This window comes from Leptodactylus fuscus, chromosome 10, assembly GCF_031893055.1.
Source record: "Leptodactylus fuscus isolate aLepFus1 chromosome 10, aLepFus1.hap2, whole genome shotgun sequence".
Lineage (NCBI taxonomy): Eukaryota > Metazoa > Chordata > Amphibia > Anura > Leptodactylidae > Leptodactylus > Leptodactylus fuscus.
This window is the reverse complement of record NC_134274.1, coordinates 1,893,964-1,916,004: the sequence shown is the minus strand read 5'-3', so window position 1 is coordinate 1,916,004 and position 22,041 is coordinate 1,893,964. Positions and strand designations below refer to the sequence as shown.

General features: G+C 37.4%; 1 protein-coding gene across 7 annotated transcripts in view; it reads left to right on the top strand.

Annotated features, from left to right (window-relative positions):
* The window catches only part of TCF7L2 (transcription factor 7 like 2), a 197,222-nt gene that overhangs the window by 46,998 nt on the left and 128,183 nt on the right, over nt 1-22,041 (top strand). For 5 of the 7 annotated variants that reach the window (XM_075257446.1, XM_075257449.1, XM_075257448.1 and 2 more), the window contains exon 4: nt 3,226-3,282. The exons of the other annotated variants lie outside the window; for them this stretch is intronic. In XM_075257446.1, coding sequence (XP_075113547.1) covers nt 3,226-3,282 — 57 coding nt within the window. The remainder of the gene's footprint in view (nt 1-3,225; nt 3,283-22,041) is intronic. 7 annotated transcript variants of the gene reach the window in all.

Genomic DNA, 22,041 nt, shown 5'->3' with positions numbered 1-22,041 from the left:
CTTATAATATACAGCGACTACATTCATGAGGTTGCGGTATATTATCCTCTGCTGCAGGTGGAATGTTCTGCAGAGATCATTATGAAATTAGAATTTTATCCACATAACTTGTGTGTGATTCATTAAAAAAGTTTATTAAGAGACTGTAAGAAGTGGCCGGGTCTGTGAGTCAGTTTTGTAGCATTATAGAAAATCCAAGGGGTGAGGAGTCCCCATCCTGACAGGACAAAGATAAAGTATCACATCTATCAGAGCCTTGTGCCAAACCTTTGCCCTATAGTATAACCCCTCTGCCCTGACTTTGAACATACACATAGTTATTACTATCATTACTTATCCTGTATTATACTCCAGAGCTGCGCTCACTATTCTGCTGGTACAGTCACTGTGTACATACATTACATTACTTATCCTGTATTATACTCCAGAGCTGCGCTCACTATTCTGCTGGTGCAGTCACTGTGTACATACATTACATTACTTATCCTGTATTATACTCCAGAGCTGCGCTCACTATTCTGCTGGTACAGTCACTGTGTACATACATTACATTACTTATCCTGTATTATACTCCAGAGCTGCGCTCACTATTCTGCTGGTGCAGTCACTGTGTACATACATTACATTACTTATCCTGTATTATACTCCAGAGCTGCGCTCACTATTCTGCTGGTACAGTCACTGTGTACATACATTACATTACTTATCCTGTATTATACTCCAGAGCTGCACTCACTATTCTGCTGGTACAGTCACTATGTACATACATTACATTACTTATCCTGTATTATACTCCAGAGCTGCACTCACTATTCTGCTGGTACAGTCACTTTGTACATACATTACATTACTTATCCTGTATTATACTCCAGAGCTGCGCTCACTATTCTGCTGGTACAGTCACTGTGTACATACATTACATTACTTATCCTGTATTATACTCCAGAGCTGCACTCACTATTCTGCTGGTACAGTCACTGTGTACATACATTACATTACTTATCCTGTATTATACTCCAGAGCTGCACTCACTATTCTGCTGGTGCAGTCACTGTGTACATACATTACATTACTTATCCTGTATTATACTCCAGAGCTGCGCTCACTATTCTGCTGTACAGTCACTGTGTACATTACATTACTTATCCTGTATTATACTTCAGAGCTGCGCTCACTATTTTGCTGGTGCACAGTATATTACATTACTTATTCTGGGGATCGCTCCCCGCACGGTGTTGCCTAATCTTGCAGCGCACGAGGCTGGAGAGTAATATCTAAGAGGGCGGAAGGAAAATCGACTTAATTTAAGGAAAGAAAACAAACTTGTTTAATTACCTTGGCAGGGCAGATATCTGAGCGGACTGTAATAATCTCTGGCTCTGCTTCACCTCGACACTTAACTGTTACAGCAGGAGATTCAGGTGTCCCCGTCACCGCACCCCTAGAACCTCCCAATCTTCTGGTGTCTGTATTCAGGGGTCCTGCTCAGCTGCAGACACTCAGCACCTCTTTGTTACATTGTTGCTATTTATAAAATCTATTTGTCATCTTTATACTTGTTACTTTGTTGCACATAATACAGATTGATCTACCTGGGGATTGTCTGTCAGGTCTGTGCAGTGTCCGATGTCTCCTCACTGGGGGAAGATGTTGCAGATGACGTTGAGGAGACGTTTTATTTGCTTTGCTTTTATTCTGCCACATTTTGTTGGTTTTGTCCCTGATATAAGAGCTCGCCCTGGATCACGTGTGCGGGTGATGAGGTGTCGGGTCAGGTTTAGCACTGTGGTGATGACTTATTGGGGTTCATCTAATTGGGGTTGAATATTCTTGTGTTTGGAGTTACGTAGATTCTCGCTGCAGTCTGTCGGGGTTTGGGGGCGTACAATGTATCCATTTTTATTTCTCTGTATCATTTCACAGGTTGTAACAATATTTAGTATTTTCAGAGGGTCTTAATACAGTTATAAATCTCTGTGAGTATTTTGGGGGGTTTGTGGTCTGAAATCATAAGAATAATGTTCATAACAAAACACCTCAAGATCCCGCTTGTGACTCTACCCCAATATATATATATATGCACAAGGATCCCCGGCAGTGTATTCTGGTCTTAGACCCCCTCATTTATGTCTTGTTTTAGGGTCAGGCAGCAGATCCTAAGCTTTGTACTCTGCACATAACACCCCTGATTGATGTCTTGTTTTGGGGTCTAACTAGGGGTGCACCAGCGCCAAGTGCAGGAACTAGAGATGTGTTACTGGTTTGTGCACCGAGTCCTGTCTTACATGAAGTCATCCTTAGGTATCAGAATGATACTGTGAGTGATAGGGCTTTATATTCCAGGGGGGAGGTGTTACACCTTGGTGTTCTGCGGAGGGGAGATAGGGCTTGATATTTTGGGGAGGGGGTGATAGAGCTTGATGTCCTGGGGAGGGGTTGATGCAACTTGATATTCTGGGAGGGGATGATAAGCTTGATATTTTGGGGAGGGGGTGATAAAGCTTGATGTTCTGGGGAGGGGTCAGGCCTTGATGTTGTGGGGAGGGGCAGGCCTTGATGTTCTAGGGATGGGGTGATACACCTTGATATTCTGGGGAGGGGAGATAGGGCTTGATATTCTGGGGAGGGGGTGATATGCCTTGATGTTCTGGGGAGGTGATGATAGGCCTTGATATTCTGGGGAGGGGATAATAGGGCTTGATATTCTGGGGTGGGGGTGATAGAGCTTGATGTTGTGGGGAGGGGTCAGGCCTTGATATTGGGGGTGTCACCTGACAGAAGCGTCCCCCTCTTTTCTTTCCTTTCTTTGTTTTGCCTGTTACATTTCCATTGTTACTTTTATGTTTGTCTTTACTTTGAACTTGAGTATGGGGTCCTGGAGAAGCCCCCCCCCCCCTCACCAGCCTTCTCCCCGGCCTCCCCGTCACTTGTACTCAAGATGACATCACCATCCTCCTATGACATCACTGCCGTCCAGAGAAAGGCACGGTCTCACACCAGACTCCAGGGCTTATGAATTGCATTCTGCTTTTTTTTCTTTTTTTGCTCCCTGTTCTTTTCCTTTTCTTTTGATTTTCTTCATTTATTTTGTTTTTTTTTCCTTTGTTTTAAGGATTTAGCCGACCTCTGCAGCGGAGATGGAGTGTCAATGCTTTTAATTGTGCATGTAATGTAATTGGAGGCGTTTCATTCACCTGCTGACGCGAGTTTTTTTCTTCATCTTAGTGCTTGAATGTACCTGTAGACCTGCATCTAGCTTCTTGTTGCAGCCCTTTGATGCAGGTAGGACACATTATAAATAGGCTTGTTGCTATGGGGAGTAATAGAAGTCTGTGTGTTGTGTATAGCTAACCTTTATCTGCTCCTTGGACAACGCAATTTCTTCTAAGCAAATGACGATCGTGGTGTATTGCCTGATTGAGACCAAAACTTGCCTGGCTTCTTAGTAATGCCGTGTCCATGAAATGCAGGGGGGCGCCCGATGCACCCCCCAACCACTAGACTGGACACAGCGCTGTCCACCCCCCACCTGGGCCAGGCACAACAATATGGAGTCCTTGTTTCTCAATAAATAGTTACCTCCTTCATGTTTTTGGATATATAAATACAGTTTGGAGGGGCGAGGCAATACACCCCTCCAGTAAAATATGGGCTCCCTATTTCTCCAAATCCTTTACTGTTTCATGTTTATGGATATATATTAAATATGGGGGAGCGAGGCATTGCACCCCTGAACTATCAGATGCCCTTGGATTGCGGGGGGCTATACAGCGTTAGAGACCATTGCAACATTGTAACTGAAGCAGTAAAATACGGGGTCCCCATTGCTCACAACATTGGTTGCTGAGGGTTTTTGGGTGTAAATTAAAGGGGTTTTCCAGGACTATGATATTTATTGCTGCGGCCTCTTCACTGCCAAGCACAGCGCTGTCCATTGTATAGTGGCTGTGCTTGGTACTGCAGCTCAGGTTGCAGCAGGGCCAGGTGTCTGGCCAGGGAGGAGTCAGTGGGGCTCAACCAAGGAGACAGCTGATGAGTGGGGGGCAATGGGTGTCAGGCTCTAAAAAGGGAGGGCCATTAATATAGTCTAGAAATACCCCTTTAAATATGGGGGAGCAAGACAATGCAGCCCCCAACTATTAGCTCACCTGCGTATTGAGGGTGACTGGGCAGGGATGGAGATTATATATTTTAGTGACCCCCAATATTCAAGGCCAGACAATAAACTAGGGGTTCACCTGATTCCAAAAGGTTTCCTATTGCATGTTTTTGAATACGGAGGGGCAAGACAAATGTCCCCCCCCTCAAAACGACATGACCTGTGTAAGGAGGGTGACCTGGTAGAGGTATATACGGCTTCAGAGACCACCCCAGCATTCTAGGCCGGAGAAATACGACATGGGGGTCCCCGCTTTCAAAAAGGTTGCTGTTGCATGTTTTTGGATGAATGACCAGAGGGGCGCGCAGTGCACCCCCTCCTCTACTGCTGGACCGTATGGTGGACATGAGTGTTGAGTGAGTGGCGCTTATATCGCTTTACAGATCACCCCAATGTTTAAAGTCAGAGCAATACAATATAATATGGGGTTCTTCCAAAAAGTTGCATGTTTTGGGAGAGATTTGTTAATGATATCAGGGGAGCGGGCAGTGCCCCCCTCCTCTAGGCGACTGCATGGTGTGTGGCTGGGGGCTTACATTGCTTTAGACCCCCCCCCCCCCCCCCAATGTAATCTGGGACCCCCATTGCTTTCCAATTGTTTCCTGCCGCATGATTTGGAATGTGATGTTCTTGCTTTATTGAGAGCTTGAAGTGTTAAAGATGTGATAGATTATCATGGGGTGGGGGATGGGTGGGGGTCTTTTGAGGTCTCTGCCCCCCCCCCCCCGCGCTTAGATTTGGTTACTGACACCATAAATATTATACAAACATCTGATAATAGAGATTCAATGTATCAATGAAGGTGTATGGTGTTTCTTCTCCATTCACATCAAAAGCTGCAATCACACGAAGGCGCAGTGCATTGTGGGAACATGGATAGCAGTAACACAGTCTCAGGTGCAGATGTGGCAATGGGACAGAGCCAAGGTGCCGGCAGCTCTGGGTGTGAATGGAGAAATAAAAGAAAAGTCATTACAAAAACTGTAACACAAGTCCTGCAAACATACCGTATATGTGTAAGGGGAACTCTTTTTTAAAAAATTTCCCATATTGCTGTCTATGTTTTAAATTATCACACTGACCACTAAGCCTAATTCTAGACCGGCACTTGCCAATTCTGTAGGGGTTTGTTTGCAGTTGTCACCTCTTGGAGACCACACACAGGACTACAATAGAAGATAACACCTGTATAGATAACACCGCACACCCATCACTACTGACACTATAAATAAAAGCACATTAATGGAAAGTCCCACATGTTACTATCTGGTATCACCCCCCGAGGTCACAGAGAGGGGCCTTATTTATGGGGTGTCCTCCTAGTTGCCCCCATATCCTCAGTTCTCTGTGTCTACGGAGACGATGTGAATGTACAAATATAACAATGTATCTAATTTTATGAAGTTTTCTTTTCTTAATTGTATTTGTTACTTTTTGATGATTTTATTTCTTATGTGGACAATGTAAATATCCGACCCCGCTGCTCTGTGCTACATGGTGGTACATAGGACGTCACATGGGATTTAAAGGAACAGTACATGTGGAACTGAATGATAAATTAAATAATAAAAGAAAGCATTCCCCGCCAAGCACTCAGGGGTTAACCATCCCCTGGTCACTTCCATTGGTGACTGTTGGATTTAACTATTGGGATGAAGTTCTGGTCTCCAGTTATAGACAGCACATTGGGGGGAGGCTCCTGCTGCAGCCAGATGCTTTACAGTCTGACCCGAGGTTATTGTGAAGGAATATACAGAAGAATTCCTTATATATTATTCACGTATCTCAACATCGTGGGGTCCTTGTGCCTGGGAATTGAGCTTACAATGTTGTGTCCTTCCCCTTTAAGAAGAATTAATGGAATCTTAATGAGTCATGTAGAGACTTGGAGATAGAATAGTCTCCTATAAATCAGGGGCGTTCTCACCACAGTCTAAAAATACCCATTACACGGAAAGGCGGCAGCTCTGGGGCTAGTCCTGACCAGGAACTTTACAGCCAGGTACAAATACAAAGATTTCCCCGAACCTAGAAAGTTTACAAGTCCGCAAAGCAGAAAGTGGAGTCAGAAAGAGAATGACAAGGAGAGAGAAGACAGAGAGGAAAATGTATAAGAGAGGAGAGAGAAGACTCCATCAGTAACCAGGGCGCTGCATCACTAGGATTGTTATTTGTGTCATTGTATCATTAAGGGTTAATGTCAAATATCACTATTAATAGTAGAGAAAGCCCATAATATGTGTACAGATAACTCTCAGGGGTTATTGGACAAAGGGGATGGATCCTGAGTTACATCCTGTATTATACTCCAGAGCTGCGCTCACTATTCTGCTGGTGCAGTCACTGTGTACACACATTACATTACTTATCCTGTATTATACTCCAGAGCTGCGCTCACTATTCTGCTGGTACAGTCACTGTGTACATACATTACATTACTTATCCTGTATTATACTCCAGAGCTGCGCTCACTATTCTGCTGGTACAGTCACTGTGTACATACATTACATTACTTATCCGGTATTATACTCCAGAGCTGCGCTCACTATTCTGCTGGTGCAGTCACTGTGTACATACATTATATTACTTATCCTGTATTAAACTCCAGAGCTGCGCTCACTATTCTGCTGGTACAGTCACTGTGTACATACATTACATTACTTATCCTGTATTATACTCCAGAGCTGCGCTCACTATTCTGCTGGTACAGTCACTGTGTACATACATTACATTACTTATCCTGTATTATACTCCAGAGCTGCGCTCACTATTCTGCTGGTACAGTCACTGTGTACATACATTACATTACTTATCCGGTATTATACTCCAGAGCTGCGCTCACTATTCTGCTGGTGCAGTCACTGTGTACATACATTATATTACTTATCCTGTATTAAACTCCAGAGCTGCGCTCACTATTCTGCTGGTACAGTCACTGTGTACATACATTACATTACTTATCCTGTATTATACTCCAGAGCTGCGCTCACTATTCTGCTGGTACAGTCACTGTGTACATCCATTACATTACTTATCCTGTATTATACTCCAGAGCTGCGCTCACTATTCTGCTGGTACAGTCACTGTGTACATACATTACATTACTTATCCTGTATTATACTCCAGAGCTGCGCTCACTATTCTGCTGGTACAGTCACTGTGTACACACATTACATTACTTATCCTGTAATATACTCCAGAGCTGCGCTCACTATTCTGCTGGTACAGTCACTGTGTACACACATTACATTACTTATCCTGTATTATACTCCAGAGCTGCGCTCACTATTCTGCTGGTACAGTCACTGTGTACATACATTACATTACTTATCCTGTATTATACTCCAGAGCTGCGCTCACTATTCTGCTGGTACAGTCACTGTGTACATACATTACATTACTTATCCTGTATTATACTCCAGAGCTGCGCTCACTATTCTGCTGGTACAGTCACTGTGTACATACATTACATTACTTATCCTGTATTATACTCCAGAGCTGCGCTCACTATTCTGCTGGTCACTGTGTACATACATTACATTACTTATCCTGTATTATACTCCAGATCTGCGCTCACTATTCTGCTGGTACAGTCACTGTGTACATACATTACATTACTTATCCTGTATTATACTCCAGCGCTGCGCTCACTATTCTGCTGGTACAGTCACTGTGTACATACATTACATTACTTATCCTGTATTATACTCCAGAGCTGCGCTCACTATTCTGCTGGTGCAGTCACTGTGTACATACATTACATTACTTATCCTGTATTATACTCCAGAGCTGCACTCACTATTCTGCTGGTACAGTCACTGTGTACATACATTATATTACTTATCCTGTATTATACTCCAGAGCTGCGCTCACTATTCTGCTGGTACAGTCACTGTGTACATACATTACATTACTTATCCTGTATTATACTCCAGAGCTGCGCTCACTATTCTGCTGGTACAGTCACTGTGTACATACATTACATTACTTATCCTGTATTATACTCCAGAGCTGCGCTCACTATTCTGCTGGTGCAGTCACTGTGTACATACATTACATTACTTATCCTGTATTATACTCCAGAGCTGCACTCACTATTCTGCTGGTACAGTCACTGTGTACATACATTACATTACTTATCCTGTATTATACTCCAGAGCTGCGCTCACTATTCTGCTCGTACAGTCACTGTGTACATACATTACATTACTTATCCTGTATTATACTCCAGAGCTGCACTCACTATTCTGCTGGTACAGTCACTGTGTACATACATTACATTACTTATCCTGTAATATACTCCAGAGCTGCGCTCACTATTCTGCTGGTACAGTCACTGTGTATATACAATACATTACTTATCCTGTATTATACCCCAGAGCTGCACTCACTATTCTGCTGGTACAGTCACTGTGTACATACATTACATTACTTATCCTGTAATATACTCCAGAGCTGCGCTCACTATTCTGCTGGTACAGTCACTGTGTATATACAATACATTACTTATCCTGTATTATACCCCAGAGCTGCACTCACTATTCTGCTAGTGCAGTCACTGTGTACATACATTACATTAGTTATCCTGTATTATACTCCAGAGCTGCGCTCACTATTCTGCTGGTGCAGTCACTGTGTACATACATGACATTACTTATCCTGTATTATACCCCAGAGCTGCGCTCACTATTCTGCTGGTACAGTCACTGTGTACATACATTACATTACTTATCCTGTATTATACTCCAGAGCTGCGCTCACTATTCTGCTGGTACAGTCACTGCGTACATACATTACATTACTTATCCTGTATTATACTCCAGAGCTGCGCTCACTATTCTGCTGATACAGTCACTGTGTACATACATTACATTACTTATCCTGTATTATACTCCAGAGCTGCGCTCACTATTCTGCTGGTACAGTCACTGTGTACATACATTACATTACTTATCCTATATTATACTCCAGAGCTGCGCTCACTATTCTGCTGGTACAGTCACTGTGTACATACATTACATTACTTATCCTGTATTATACTCCAGAGCTGCGCTCACTATTCTGCTGGTGCAGTCACTGTGTACATACATTACATTACTTATCCTGTGTTATACTCCAGAGCTGCGCTCACTATTCTGCTGGTAGTGTCACTGTGTACATACGTTACATTACTTATCCTGTATTATACTCCAGAGCTGCACTCACTATTCTGCTGGTGCAGTCACTGTGTACATACATTACATTACTTATCCTGTATTATACTCCAGAGCTGCACTCACTATTCTGCTGGTGCAGTCACTGTGTACATACATTACATTACTTATCCTGTATTATACTCCAGAGCTGCGCTCACTATTCTGCTGGTACAGTCACTGTGTACATACATTACATTACTTATCCTGTATTATACTCCAGAGCTGCGCTCACTATTCTGCTGGTACAGTCACTGTGTACATACATTACATTACTTATCCTATATTATACTCCAGAGCTGCGCTCACTATTCTGCTGGTGCAGTCACTGTGTACATACATTACATTACTTATCCTGTATTATACTCCAGAGCTGTGCTCACTATTCTGCTGGTGCAGTCATTGTGTACATACATTACATTACTTATCCTGTATTATACTCCAGAGCTGCGCTCACTATTCTGCTGGTACAGTCATTGTGTACATACATTACATTACTTATCCTGTATTATACTGCAGAGCTGCGCTCACTATTCTGCTGGTGCAGTCACTGTGTACATACATTACATTACTTATCCTGTATTATACCCCAGAGCTGCGCTCACTATTCTGCTGGTGCAGTCACTGTGTACATACATTACATTACTTATCCTGTATTATACTCCAGAGCTGCACTCATTGTTTTACTGTTGGAATGGTTCATCAGCTGAATACTGAGTGCAGCTCTGGAGGTTAATAACTCTACCAGCTGAAGATAGAATACTGTAACACTGCACCTGTGTGAATGATTGTATTGTATGCAGTGAGGAGGGATCTCAGTGATACAATGTTGCAGAACTTTCTATTCTTTGTGGATAAGTCTCCATAAGTCTGTTTTGACCCCTTTAGTTTTAGAATGAGTTTCCCTTTTTGTGGACTTGTTGGTGCGAGCAGTTTTGGGGTCACAGTGTAGTATTTGGGGGTCACACTTTAATATTTGGGATCACAGTGTAATATTTCCGGTCACACTGTAATATTCAGGTTCACACTTTAATATTTGGGGTCACATTTTAATCCAATGGACGAAGAAGAATTTGCCGGCAGCTCTCCGTAAATAAAATATAACTTTTATTTTGAATACATCATAAAATGACAAAAACTTTGATGTAAATGATAAATCAGAAAAAAGAAAAATCCCCCTAAAAAACCGCATTTTTTTAGGGGGATTTTTCTTTTTTCTGATTTATCATTTACATCAAAGTTTTTGTCATTTTATGATGTATTCAAAATAAAAGTTATATTTTATTTACGGAGAGCTGCCGGCAAATTCTTCTTCGTCCATTGGATTCAGTTACGCTCTAGGAATAAAGCGTGCCGTGCACCCCGAACTTATTTCTGCAAGCCGACATCTTCATATAAAAGGGTGAGCTGAAAACTTTTTTCTATTTTTGGTCACATTTTAATGTTCGGGGTCACACTAATATTCGGGGTCGCACTAATATTCGGGGTCACAGTGTAGTATTTGGAGTCACACTTTAATATTCGGGGTCCCAGTGTAATATTCGGGGTCACAGTGTAATATTCAGGGTCACCCTGTAATATTCAGGGTCACCCTGTAATATTCGGGGTCACACTGTAATATTCGGGGTCACATTGTAATATTCAGGGTCACACTATAGTATTTGGGGTCACAGTGTAATATTCAGGGTCACAGTGTAGTATTTGGGTTCACAGTGTAATATTCGGGGTCACAGTGTAATATTCGGGGTCACACTGTAATATTCGGGGTCACACTGTAATATTCGGGGTCACAGTGTAATATTCGGGGTCACAGTGTATTATTCGGGGTCACACTGTAATATTCGGGGTCACAGTGTAGTATTTGGGGTCACAGTGTGATATTTGGGGTTACGGTGTAACATTTGAGGTCGGTCACAGTGTAATTTTTGGGGTCCCAGTGTAATATTCGGGGTCACACTGTAGTATTCGGGGTCACGCTGTAACATTCGGTGTCACACTGTAACATTCGGTGTCACACTGTAATATTCGGGGTCACACTGTAATATTCGGGGTCACACTGTAATATTCGGGGTCACAGTGTAATATTCGGGGTCACACTGTAATATTCGGGGTCACACTGTAGTATTCGGGGTCACACTGTAGTATTCGGGGTCACACTGTAATATTCGGGGTCACACTGTAGTATTCGGGGTCACGCTGTAATATTCGGGGTCACAGTGTAATATTCGGGGTCACACTAATATTCGGGGTCACACTGTAGTATTTGGGGTTACACTGTAGTATTCGGGGTCACACTGTAGTATTCGGGGTCATGCTGTAGTATTCGGGGTCACGCTGTAGTATTCGGGGTCACACTGTAGTATTTGGGGTCACACTGTAATATTCGGGGTCACACTGTAGTATTTGGGGTCACACTGTAATATTCGGGGTCACACTGTAGTATTTGGGGTCACACTGTAGTATTTGGGGTCACACTGTAGTATTCGGGGTCACACTGTAGTATTCGGGGTCACACTGTAATATTCGGAGTCATACTGTAGTATTCGGGGTCACGCTGTAGTATTCGGGGTCACGCTGTAGTATTTGGGGTCACACTGTAATATTCGGGGTCACACTAATATTCGGGGTCACACTGTAGTATTTGGGGTTACACTGTAGTATTCGGGGTCACACTGTAATATTCGGGGTCACACTGTAGTATTCGGGGTCACGCTGTAATATTCGGGGTCACAGTGTAATATTCGGGGTCACACTGTAGTATTCGGGGTCACACTGTAATATTCGGAGTCATACTGTAGTATTCGGGGTCACGCTGTAGTATTCGGGGTCACACTGTAGTATTCGGGGTCACGCTGTAGTATTCGGGGTCACGCTGTAGTATTTGGGGTCACACTGTAATATTCGGGGTCACATGGCTTCTCCCGTGTACTCTCCGTGGTTTCCTGGAATATTAATGTGATTCTTACCTGGGTAAACACCCGGCTGTTTGCTCGCGCTCTCGGCTCCTCCCAGCTGTCTCTCTGTTTACTTTGGAAAGTAAAGTGAAATCTTCAGTTTTAATAAGAATCCAGTGATCTGCTCGGGAAGTCTCAGGTCTCACTGCTTCTTAAAGGGCCAGTCCCTTATTGTCAGCGGATTCATGTCATGCAGACAGTTTATGTCCCTGCTGTTTATCCCAATGAATCTGCTCAGCGATCTGATAAGAATTCCCAGGTTTTCACTTTCATTGCCTGCAGTGAGGTCAGAGGTCGCAGCTCCATAGACAGCTGAGTGGGAGAAGTTAGCTACTCCTGCCCCATAGAAGTACACTACCTAGGTCAGGAGTAATATGGCCACAAGACCCAGACTCTGCAGGTCCTGCTATGGATAAAGGAAAACTTGTCCCTTATCCAATAATGCAGTAGTCTATATTCTATAATATTGTAACATATTACAGTTGTTGTATCATAATATGTGATAATACATTAGAGTATACTGGGATATATTACATTACAGCACATGATATTGTATATTACAGTAGGTTACGTTGTAGCATAATATATTACATTAGATTGTACTGTTATATATGACATGACAGTATATTATATTGTAGCATATTACAGTATGTTACGTTGTATCATAATGTATATGACATTAGCTTATACTGTGATATATTACATTACAATATATTGCATTATACTTTGTCGTAGCATATTATATGATGTTGCATTATTTTATACTGTGCTATATGATATCACAGTATATTATAATCTATGTAGAATTATATTATGTTGTCACATACCGTAATTTATATTACATTAGATTACATTGTGAGCTGGAACAAGCGGTAGCCAATGGTCTAAAGCTAAATGACCCCCCCCCCCCCCATATTACCCATCATCTCATTTTTATGGCACTATGACATGTCAACTAAATCTAATTCTATGTATTGCCATTATTATATGAGCAGTATATACAGTACACTCATATAGTATAAATGGCTCGCACTGTTACATGTTTCTATAGACACTGATATCTCTGCTGTTATTACATTGATTACATAGGCTGTGATTATTTTCTACCACATAGTATTCCAGCGTATTCTCAGCGTTTTATTTTACAAGAAATATATATGGATGACACAATAATGTATATCCAGTATATACCTGTGTTTATAGATGTGCTGATACGTTTATTTCTGTATTTAGTTTTAGTATAATAATATTATGTCTTTGTATCAGATTGTTACATTATGTGATATTTGTATCATTTCTTTGTGTCTTCTCGCAGTATTACCTTATAGTATTACAGAATATAGTAGAGAAACTTAAAGTTTGTTCCTCTGTGTGATATAATACTGTATCTTACAATGATACATGATGTGTTTTATGGTATTTTGTTACATTGTATTAGGGCTTGGAACATGTGACCTAAATCAAAATCTGAGTTAATTGAACATTTTTTTCTCGATTATGATTATTGAATGATTATTTTCGGACACTTCCCTTTATATATACCATGCCACTGGATATTTCTCCACATATCAGCAGACCCGATTGGACAGTGTACAGATGACTTTGGTTATTAGATGATTACGTATACTGTGTCATATTTCTGTATCCTATAGTATAGGTGCATTGCATTATAGATGACATTGTTACATTGTGTTGTGCTGTATCATGGCATATATTGTATCATATCTACGAATCTTTGAGTAGTATATTTTATAGTATAACTTGTTCTAGTAGTATATTGTATGACATTGTATTGTCTGATACGCTGCAGTATATGATATGTTATGATAAATGGATGGCTCATTGACCAGTGTGTTGCGGGCCTTACATTGTGTTATATTGTTGTGTATATATATAGTATTATATCTAAGTATATTCTAGCAGTTTCTATACTATATATAACATAGAATATGGCATGTGATGTAACCTTGTGGTATATTATAATTCCATATATGTACATTGCACATTGGGCTATATTATTGAATGTATATTGTATATTCTAGTAGAATATATATTACATATAACATGGTATATAACACTATATTATGTTACCTTTCTAATATATTATTACATAGTTGAACATTCCACATAAGATATGTACTATCAAATCTCAGAATATTCTAGCAGTATGTACCATATACTATGTATAGAAGAGAATATGATGTTATATTGTGTTGCTGTGTGGTACATTATATTATTGCATATGTATTATAATATATCAGTGTCTTTAGTAATATATTACATATTATATATAATCATATATATAAGTGGTGCAGCTCCATCTGGAATATGCAGATGAGTTCTGGGCACCAGTTCATAGTAAGGACGTCTTAGAGTAGGAAAGGGTTCAATGGAGGACCTCAAATCTGTAAGGGGCCCGGAGGAGCTCAGGTATGAGGAGAGACTGTTTAGTATGGAGACGAGGTGTTTAAGGGGAGATATCATAACCCTATATAATATATACATGCCCCATACAAGAAATATGAGAAAGCTGTTCTATGGAAAGTCCCTCCAAAAGACAAGGGGGCGGTGCCTCCATCTGTTTGGAGAAAAAAAAGGTTTGATCTCAAGAGCTGACAAGGACTTTGAATCTATAGAATAGCCTACCCAGGAGCTGGTTCTGTAATGTAAGGACTGTGAATCTATAGAATAGCCTACCCAGGAGCTGGTTCTGTAATGTAAGGGCTGTGAATCTATAGAATAACCTACCCAGGAGCTGGTTCTGTAATGTAAGGACTGTGAATCTATAGAATAGCCTACCCAGAAGCTGGTTCTGTAATGTAAGGACTGTGAATCTATAGAATAACCTATCCCAGGAGCTGGTTCTGTAATGTAAGGACTGTGAATCTATAGAATAGCCTACCCAGGAGCTAGTTCTGTACTGTAAGGGCTATCAATCTTCGGAATAGCCTACCCCAGGAGCTGGTTCTGTAATGTAAGGAATGTATATCTATAGAATAACCTACCCCAGGAGCTAGTTCTGTAATGTAAGGGCTATTAATCTTTGGAATCGCCTACCTATGGGACTGTGCACAGCAGCTAACGAAAAAGGCTTACCTGACTTCTTATGGCAAAGTAGCATTGACGCTTATGGGAATGTGCAGAATCCTTCTTCCCTCCATCTGTCCCTATGCTAATACCATTTCCCATCCTTTGCTGGATCTCGATGGACAGAAATTTTTTTCTTTTTGTGTTATGTTACATTGGATTCTATTATTGGTTGTTTTGTATCACATCTAGGTATCTGCTGTAGTTTAGTATGTGACATTGTTGGATATTCAGTAACATATCTCAATATCTTTTGTACTATATGTTATAATATAGGTATATGGCGGTATTATATGCTACATTGTGTTGTATTTCTGGTATATACAGTATTTCAGTAACGTTATATAGCATAGTTCATTATGTGTTATATAATGTTATATTGTGTTATATTATTGGAGAACTGTCATAATTCTCTTCTGATGATATAGTAAATGATGTTATTACATTCTTGTGTGTATATAATACTGAATATATAGGATTAGGATTATTTTCTTATTGTATATGGTCTTATATAACAGTGTGTTACATAATTAGTTATATAGTATCAGAATGATATTCTTGTAATATTTGGGGTTATATGCTATCTTATATTATTGGATATAAAGGGTCAGTCATTGGTATCTTCTAGTAATATATTGTGTTGTTTCTTGTATGATATTGTGCTATGTTACATTATGGTATATTTTTGGATATGTAGCAGTAAAAGGGTCTTCTGGTAGTATATCATGTATTATATTCCATTATACTATGTTGCATTATGTTATGTTAGAGTATTAGATCCGTGATGTTACATTGTATATTATTGGGTATATAGTATTGTCTTCTAGTATTATATCACATAGTCTAGTCCGTGATGTTACATTGTATATTATTGAGTATATAGTATTGTCTTCTAGTATTATATCACATAGTCTAGTCCCTGATGTTACATTGTATATTATTGAGTATATAGTATTGTCTTCTAGTATTATATCACATAGTCTAGTCCATGATGTTACATTGTATATTACTGAGTATATAGTATTGTCTTCTAGTATTATATCACATAGTCTAGTCTGTGATGTTACATTGTATATTACTGAGTATATAGTATTGTCTTCTAGTATTATATCACATAGTCTAGTCCATGATGTTACATTGTATATTACTGAGTATATAGTATTGTCTTCTAGTATTATATCACATAGTCTAGTCCGTGATGTTACATTGTATATTACTGAGTATATAGTATTGTCTTCTAGTATTATATCACATAGTCTAGTCTGTGATGTTACATTGTATATTACTGAGTATATAGTATTGTCTTCTAGTATTATATCACATAGTCTAGTCCCTGATGTTACATTGTATATTATTGAGTATATAGTATCGTCTTCTAGTATTATATCACATAGTCTAGTCTGTGATGTTACATTGTATATTATTGAGTATATAGTATTGTCTTCTAGTATTATATCACATAGTCTAGTCCCTGATGTTACATTGTATATTATTGGGTATATAGTATTGTCTTCTAGTATTATATCACATAGTCTAGTCTGTGATGTTACATTGTATATTATTGTGTATATAGTATTGTCTTCTAGTATTATATCACATAGTCTAGTCTGTGATGTTACATTGTATATTATTGAGTATATAGTATTGTCTTCTAGTATTATATCACATAGTCTAGTCCGTGATGTTACATTGTATATTATTGAGTATATAGTATTGTCTTCTAGTATTATATCACATAGTCTAGTCCGTGATGTTACATTGTATTGTATTATTGAGTATATAGTATTGTCTTCTAGTATTATATCACATAGTCTAGTCCCTGATGTTACATTGTATTATTGAGTATATAGTATTGTCTTCTAGTATTATATCACATAGTCTAGTCCGTGATGTTACATTGTATATTATTGAGTATATAGTATTATCTTCTAGTATTATATCACATAGTCTAGTCTGTGATGTTACATTGTATATTACTGAGTATATAGTATTATCTTCTAGTATTATATCACATAGTCTAGTCTGTGATGTTACATTGTATATTATTGGGTATATAGTATTGTCTTCTAGTATTATATCACATAGTCTAGTCCCTGATGTTACATTGTATTATTGAGTATATAGTATTGTCTTCCAGTATTATATCACATAGTCTAGTCCGTGATGTTACATTGTATATTACTGAGTATATAGTATTATCTTCTAGTATTATATCACATAGTCTAGTCCATGATGTTACATTGTATATTATTGAGTATATAGTATTGTCTTCTAGTATTATATCACATAGTCTAGTCCCTGATGTTACATTGTATATTATTGAGTATATAGTATTATCTTCTAGTATTATATCACATAGTCTAGTCCCTGATGTTACATTGTATATTACTGAGTATATAGTATTATCTTCTAGTATTATATCACATAGTCTAGTCCGTGATGTTACATTGTATATTATTGGGTATATAGTATTGTCTTCTAGTATTATATCACATAGTCTAGTCCCTGATGTTACATTGTATATTATTGAGTATATAGTATTATCTTCTAGTATTATATCACATAGTCTAGTCTGTGATGTTACATTGTATATTATTGAGTATATAGTATTGTCTTCTAGTATTATATCACATAGTCTAGTCCCTGATGTTACATTGTATATTATTGAGTATATAGTATTGTCTTCTAGTATTATATCACATAGTCTAGTCCCTGATGTTACATTGTATATTATTGAGTATATAGTATTATCTTCTAGTATTATATCACATAGTCTAGTCCCTGATGTTACATTGTATATTACTGAGTATATAGTATCGTCTTCTAGTATTATATCACATAGTCTAGTCTGTGATGTTACATTGTATATTATTGAGTATATAGTATTGTCTTCTAGTATTATATCACATAGTCTAGTCCCTGATGTTACATTGTATATTACTGAGTATATAGTATTATCTTCTAGTATTATATCACATAGTCTAGTCTGTGATGTTACATTGTATATTATTGAGTATATAGTATCGTCTTCTAGTATTATATCACATAGTCTAGTCCGTGATGTTACATTGTGTATTACTGAGTATATAGTATTGTCTTCTAGTATTATATCACATAGTCTAGTCCGTGATGTTACATTGTATATTACTGAGTATATAGTATTGTCTTCTAGTATTATATCACATAGTCTAGTCTGTGATGTTACATTGTATATTATTGGGTATATAGTATTGTCTTCTAGTATTATATCACATAGTCTAGTCCCTGATGTTACATTGTATTATTGAGTATATAGTATTGTCTTCTAGTATTATATCACATAGTCTAGTCCATGATGTTACATTGTATATTATTGAGTATATAGTATTGTCTTCTAGTATTATATCACATAGTCTAGTCTGTGATGTTACATTGTATATTATTGAGTATATAGTATTGTCTTCTAGTATTATATCACATAGTCTAGTCCCTGATGTTACATTGTATATTACTGAGTATATAGTATTGTCTTCTAGTATTATATCACATAGTCTAGTCCGTGATGTTACATTGTATATTATTGAGTATATAGTATTGTCTTCTAGTATTATATCACATAGTCTAGTCCATGATGTTACATTGTATATTATTGAGTATATAGTATTGTCTTCTAGTATTATATCACATAGTCTAGTCCCTGATGTTACATTGTATATTACTGAGTATATAGTATTGTCTTCTAGTATTATATCACATAGTCTAGTCCATGATGTTACATTGTATATTACTGAGTATATAGTATTGTCTTCTAGTATTATATCACATAGTCTAGTCCGTGATGTTACATTGTATATTACTGAGTATATAGTATTGTCTTCTAGTATTATATCACATAGTCTAGTCTGTGATGTTACATTGTATATTATTGAGTATATAGTATTGTCTTCTAGTATTATATCACATAGTCTAGTCCCTGATGTTACATTGTGTATTATTGAGTATATAGTATTGTCTTCTAGTATTATATCACATAGTCTAGTCCGTGATGTTACATTGTATATTATTGAGTATATAGTATTGTCTTCTAGTATTATATCACATAGTCTAGTCCCTGATGTTACATTGTATATTATTGAGTATATAGTATTATCTTCTAGTATTATATCACATAGTCTAGTCTGTGATGTTACATTGTATATTATTGAGTATATAGTATTGTCTTCTAGTATTATATCACATAGTCTAGTCCCTGATGTTACATTGTATATTATTGAGTATATAGTATTGTCTTCTAGTATTATATCACATAGTCTAGTCCCTGATGTTACATTGTATATTATTGAGTATATAGTATTATCTTCTAGTATTATATCACATAGTCTAGTCTGTGATGTTACATTGTATATTATTGAGTATATAGTATTGTCTTCTAGTATTATATCACATAGTCTAGTCCCTGATGTTACATTGTATATTACTGAGTATATAGTATCGTCTTCTAGTATTATATCACATAGTCTAGTCCGTGATGTTACATTGTGTATTACTGAGTATATAGTATTGTCTTCTAGTATTATATCACATAGTCTAGTCCGTGATGTTACATTGTATATTACTGAGTATATAGTATTGTCTTCTAGTATTATATCACATAGTCTAGTCTGTGATGTTACATTGTATATTATTGGGTATATAGTATTGTCTTCTAGTATTATATCACATAGTCTAGTCCCTGATGTTACATTGTATTATTGAGTATATAGTATTGTCTTCTAGTATTATATCACATAGTCTAGTCCATGATGTTACATTGTATATTATTGAGTATATAGTATTGTCTTCTAGTATTATATCACATAGTCTAGTCTGTGATGTTACATTGTATATTATTGAGTATATAGTATTGTCTTCTAGTATTATATCACATAGTCTAGTCCCTGATGTTACATTGTATATTATTGAGTATATAGTATCGTCTTCTAGTATTATATCACATAGTCTAGTCCGTGATGTTACATTGTATATTATTGAGTATATAGTATTGTCTTCTAGTATTATATCACATAGTCTAGTCCGTGATGTTACATTGTATATTACTGAGTATATAGTATTATCTTCTAGTATTATATCACATAGTCTAGTCCCTGATGTTACATTGTATATTACTGAGTATATAGTATTGTCTTCTAGTATTATATCACATAGTCTAGTCTGTGATGTTACATTGTATATTACTGAGTATATAGTATTATCTTCTAGTATTATATCACATAGTCTAGTCCCTGATGTTACATTGTATATTACTGAGTATATAGTATTATCTTCTAGTATTATATCACATAGTCTAGTCTGTGATGTTACATTGTATATTATTGAGTATATAGTATCGTCTTCTAGTATTATATCACATAGTCTAGTCCGTGATGTTACATTGTGTATTACTGAGTATATAGTATTGTCTTCTAGTATTATATCACATAGTCTAGTCCGTGATGTTACATTGTATATTACTGAGTATATAGTATTGTCTTCTAGTATTATATCACATAGTCTAGTCTGTGATGTTACATTGTATATTATTGGGTATATAGTATTGTCTTCTAGTATTATATCACATAGTCTAGTCCCTGATGTTACATTGTATTATTGAGTATATAGTATTGTCTTCTAGTATTATATCACATAGTCTAGTCCATGATGTTACATTGTATATTATTGAGTATATAGTATTGTCTTCTAGTATTATATCACATAGTCTAGTCTGTGATGTTACATTGTATATTATTGAGTATATAGTATTGTCTTCTAGTATTATATCACATAGTCTAGTCCCTGATGTTACATTGTATATTACTGAGTATATAGTATTGTCTTCTAGTATTATATCACATAGTCTAGTCCGTGATGTTACATTGTATATTATTGAGTATATAGTATTGTCTTCTAGTATTATATCACATAGTCTAGTCCATGATGTTACATTGTATATTATTGAGTATATAGTATTGTCTTCTAGTATTATATCACATAGTCTAGTCCCTGATGTTACATTGTATATTACTGAGTATATAGTATTGTCTTCTAGTATTATATCACATAGTCTAGTCCATGATGTTACATTGTATATTACTGAGTATATAGTATTGTCTTCTAGTATTATATCACATAGTCTAGTCCGTGATGTTACATTGTATTGTATTATTGAGTATATAGTATTGTCTTCTAGTATTATATCACATAGTCTAGTCCCTGATGTTACATTGTATTATTGAGTATATAGTATTGTCTTCTAGTATTATATCACATAGTCTAGTCCGTGATGTTACATTGTATATTATTGAGTATATAGTATTGTCTTCTAGTATTATATCACATAGTCTAGTCCCTGATGTTACATTGTATATTACTGAGTATATAGTATCGTCTTCTAGTATTATATCACATAGTCTAGTCCGTGATGTTACATTGTATATTATTGAGTATATAGTATTGTCTTCTAGTATTATATCACATAGTCTAGTCCCTGATGTTACATTGTATATCACTGAGTATATAGTATCGTCTTCTAGTATTATATCACATAGTCTAGTCCGTGATGTTACATTGTGTATTACTGAGTATATAGTATTGTCTTCTAGTATTATATCACATAGTCTAGTCCGTGATGTTA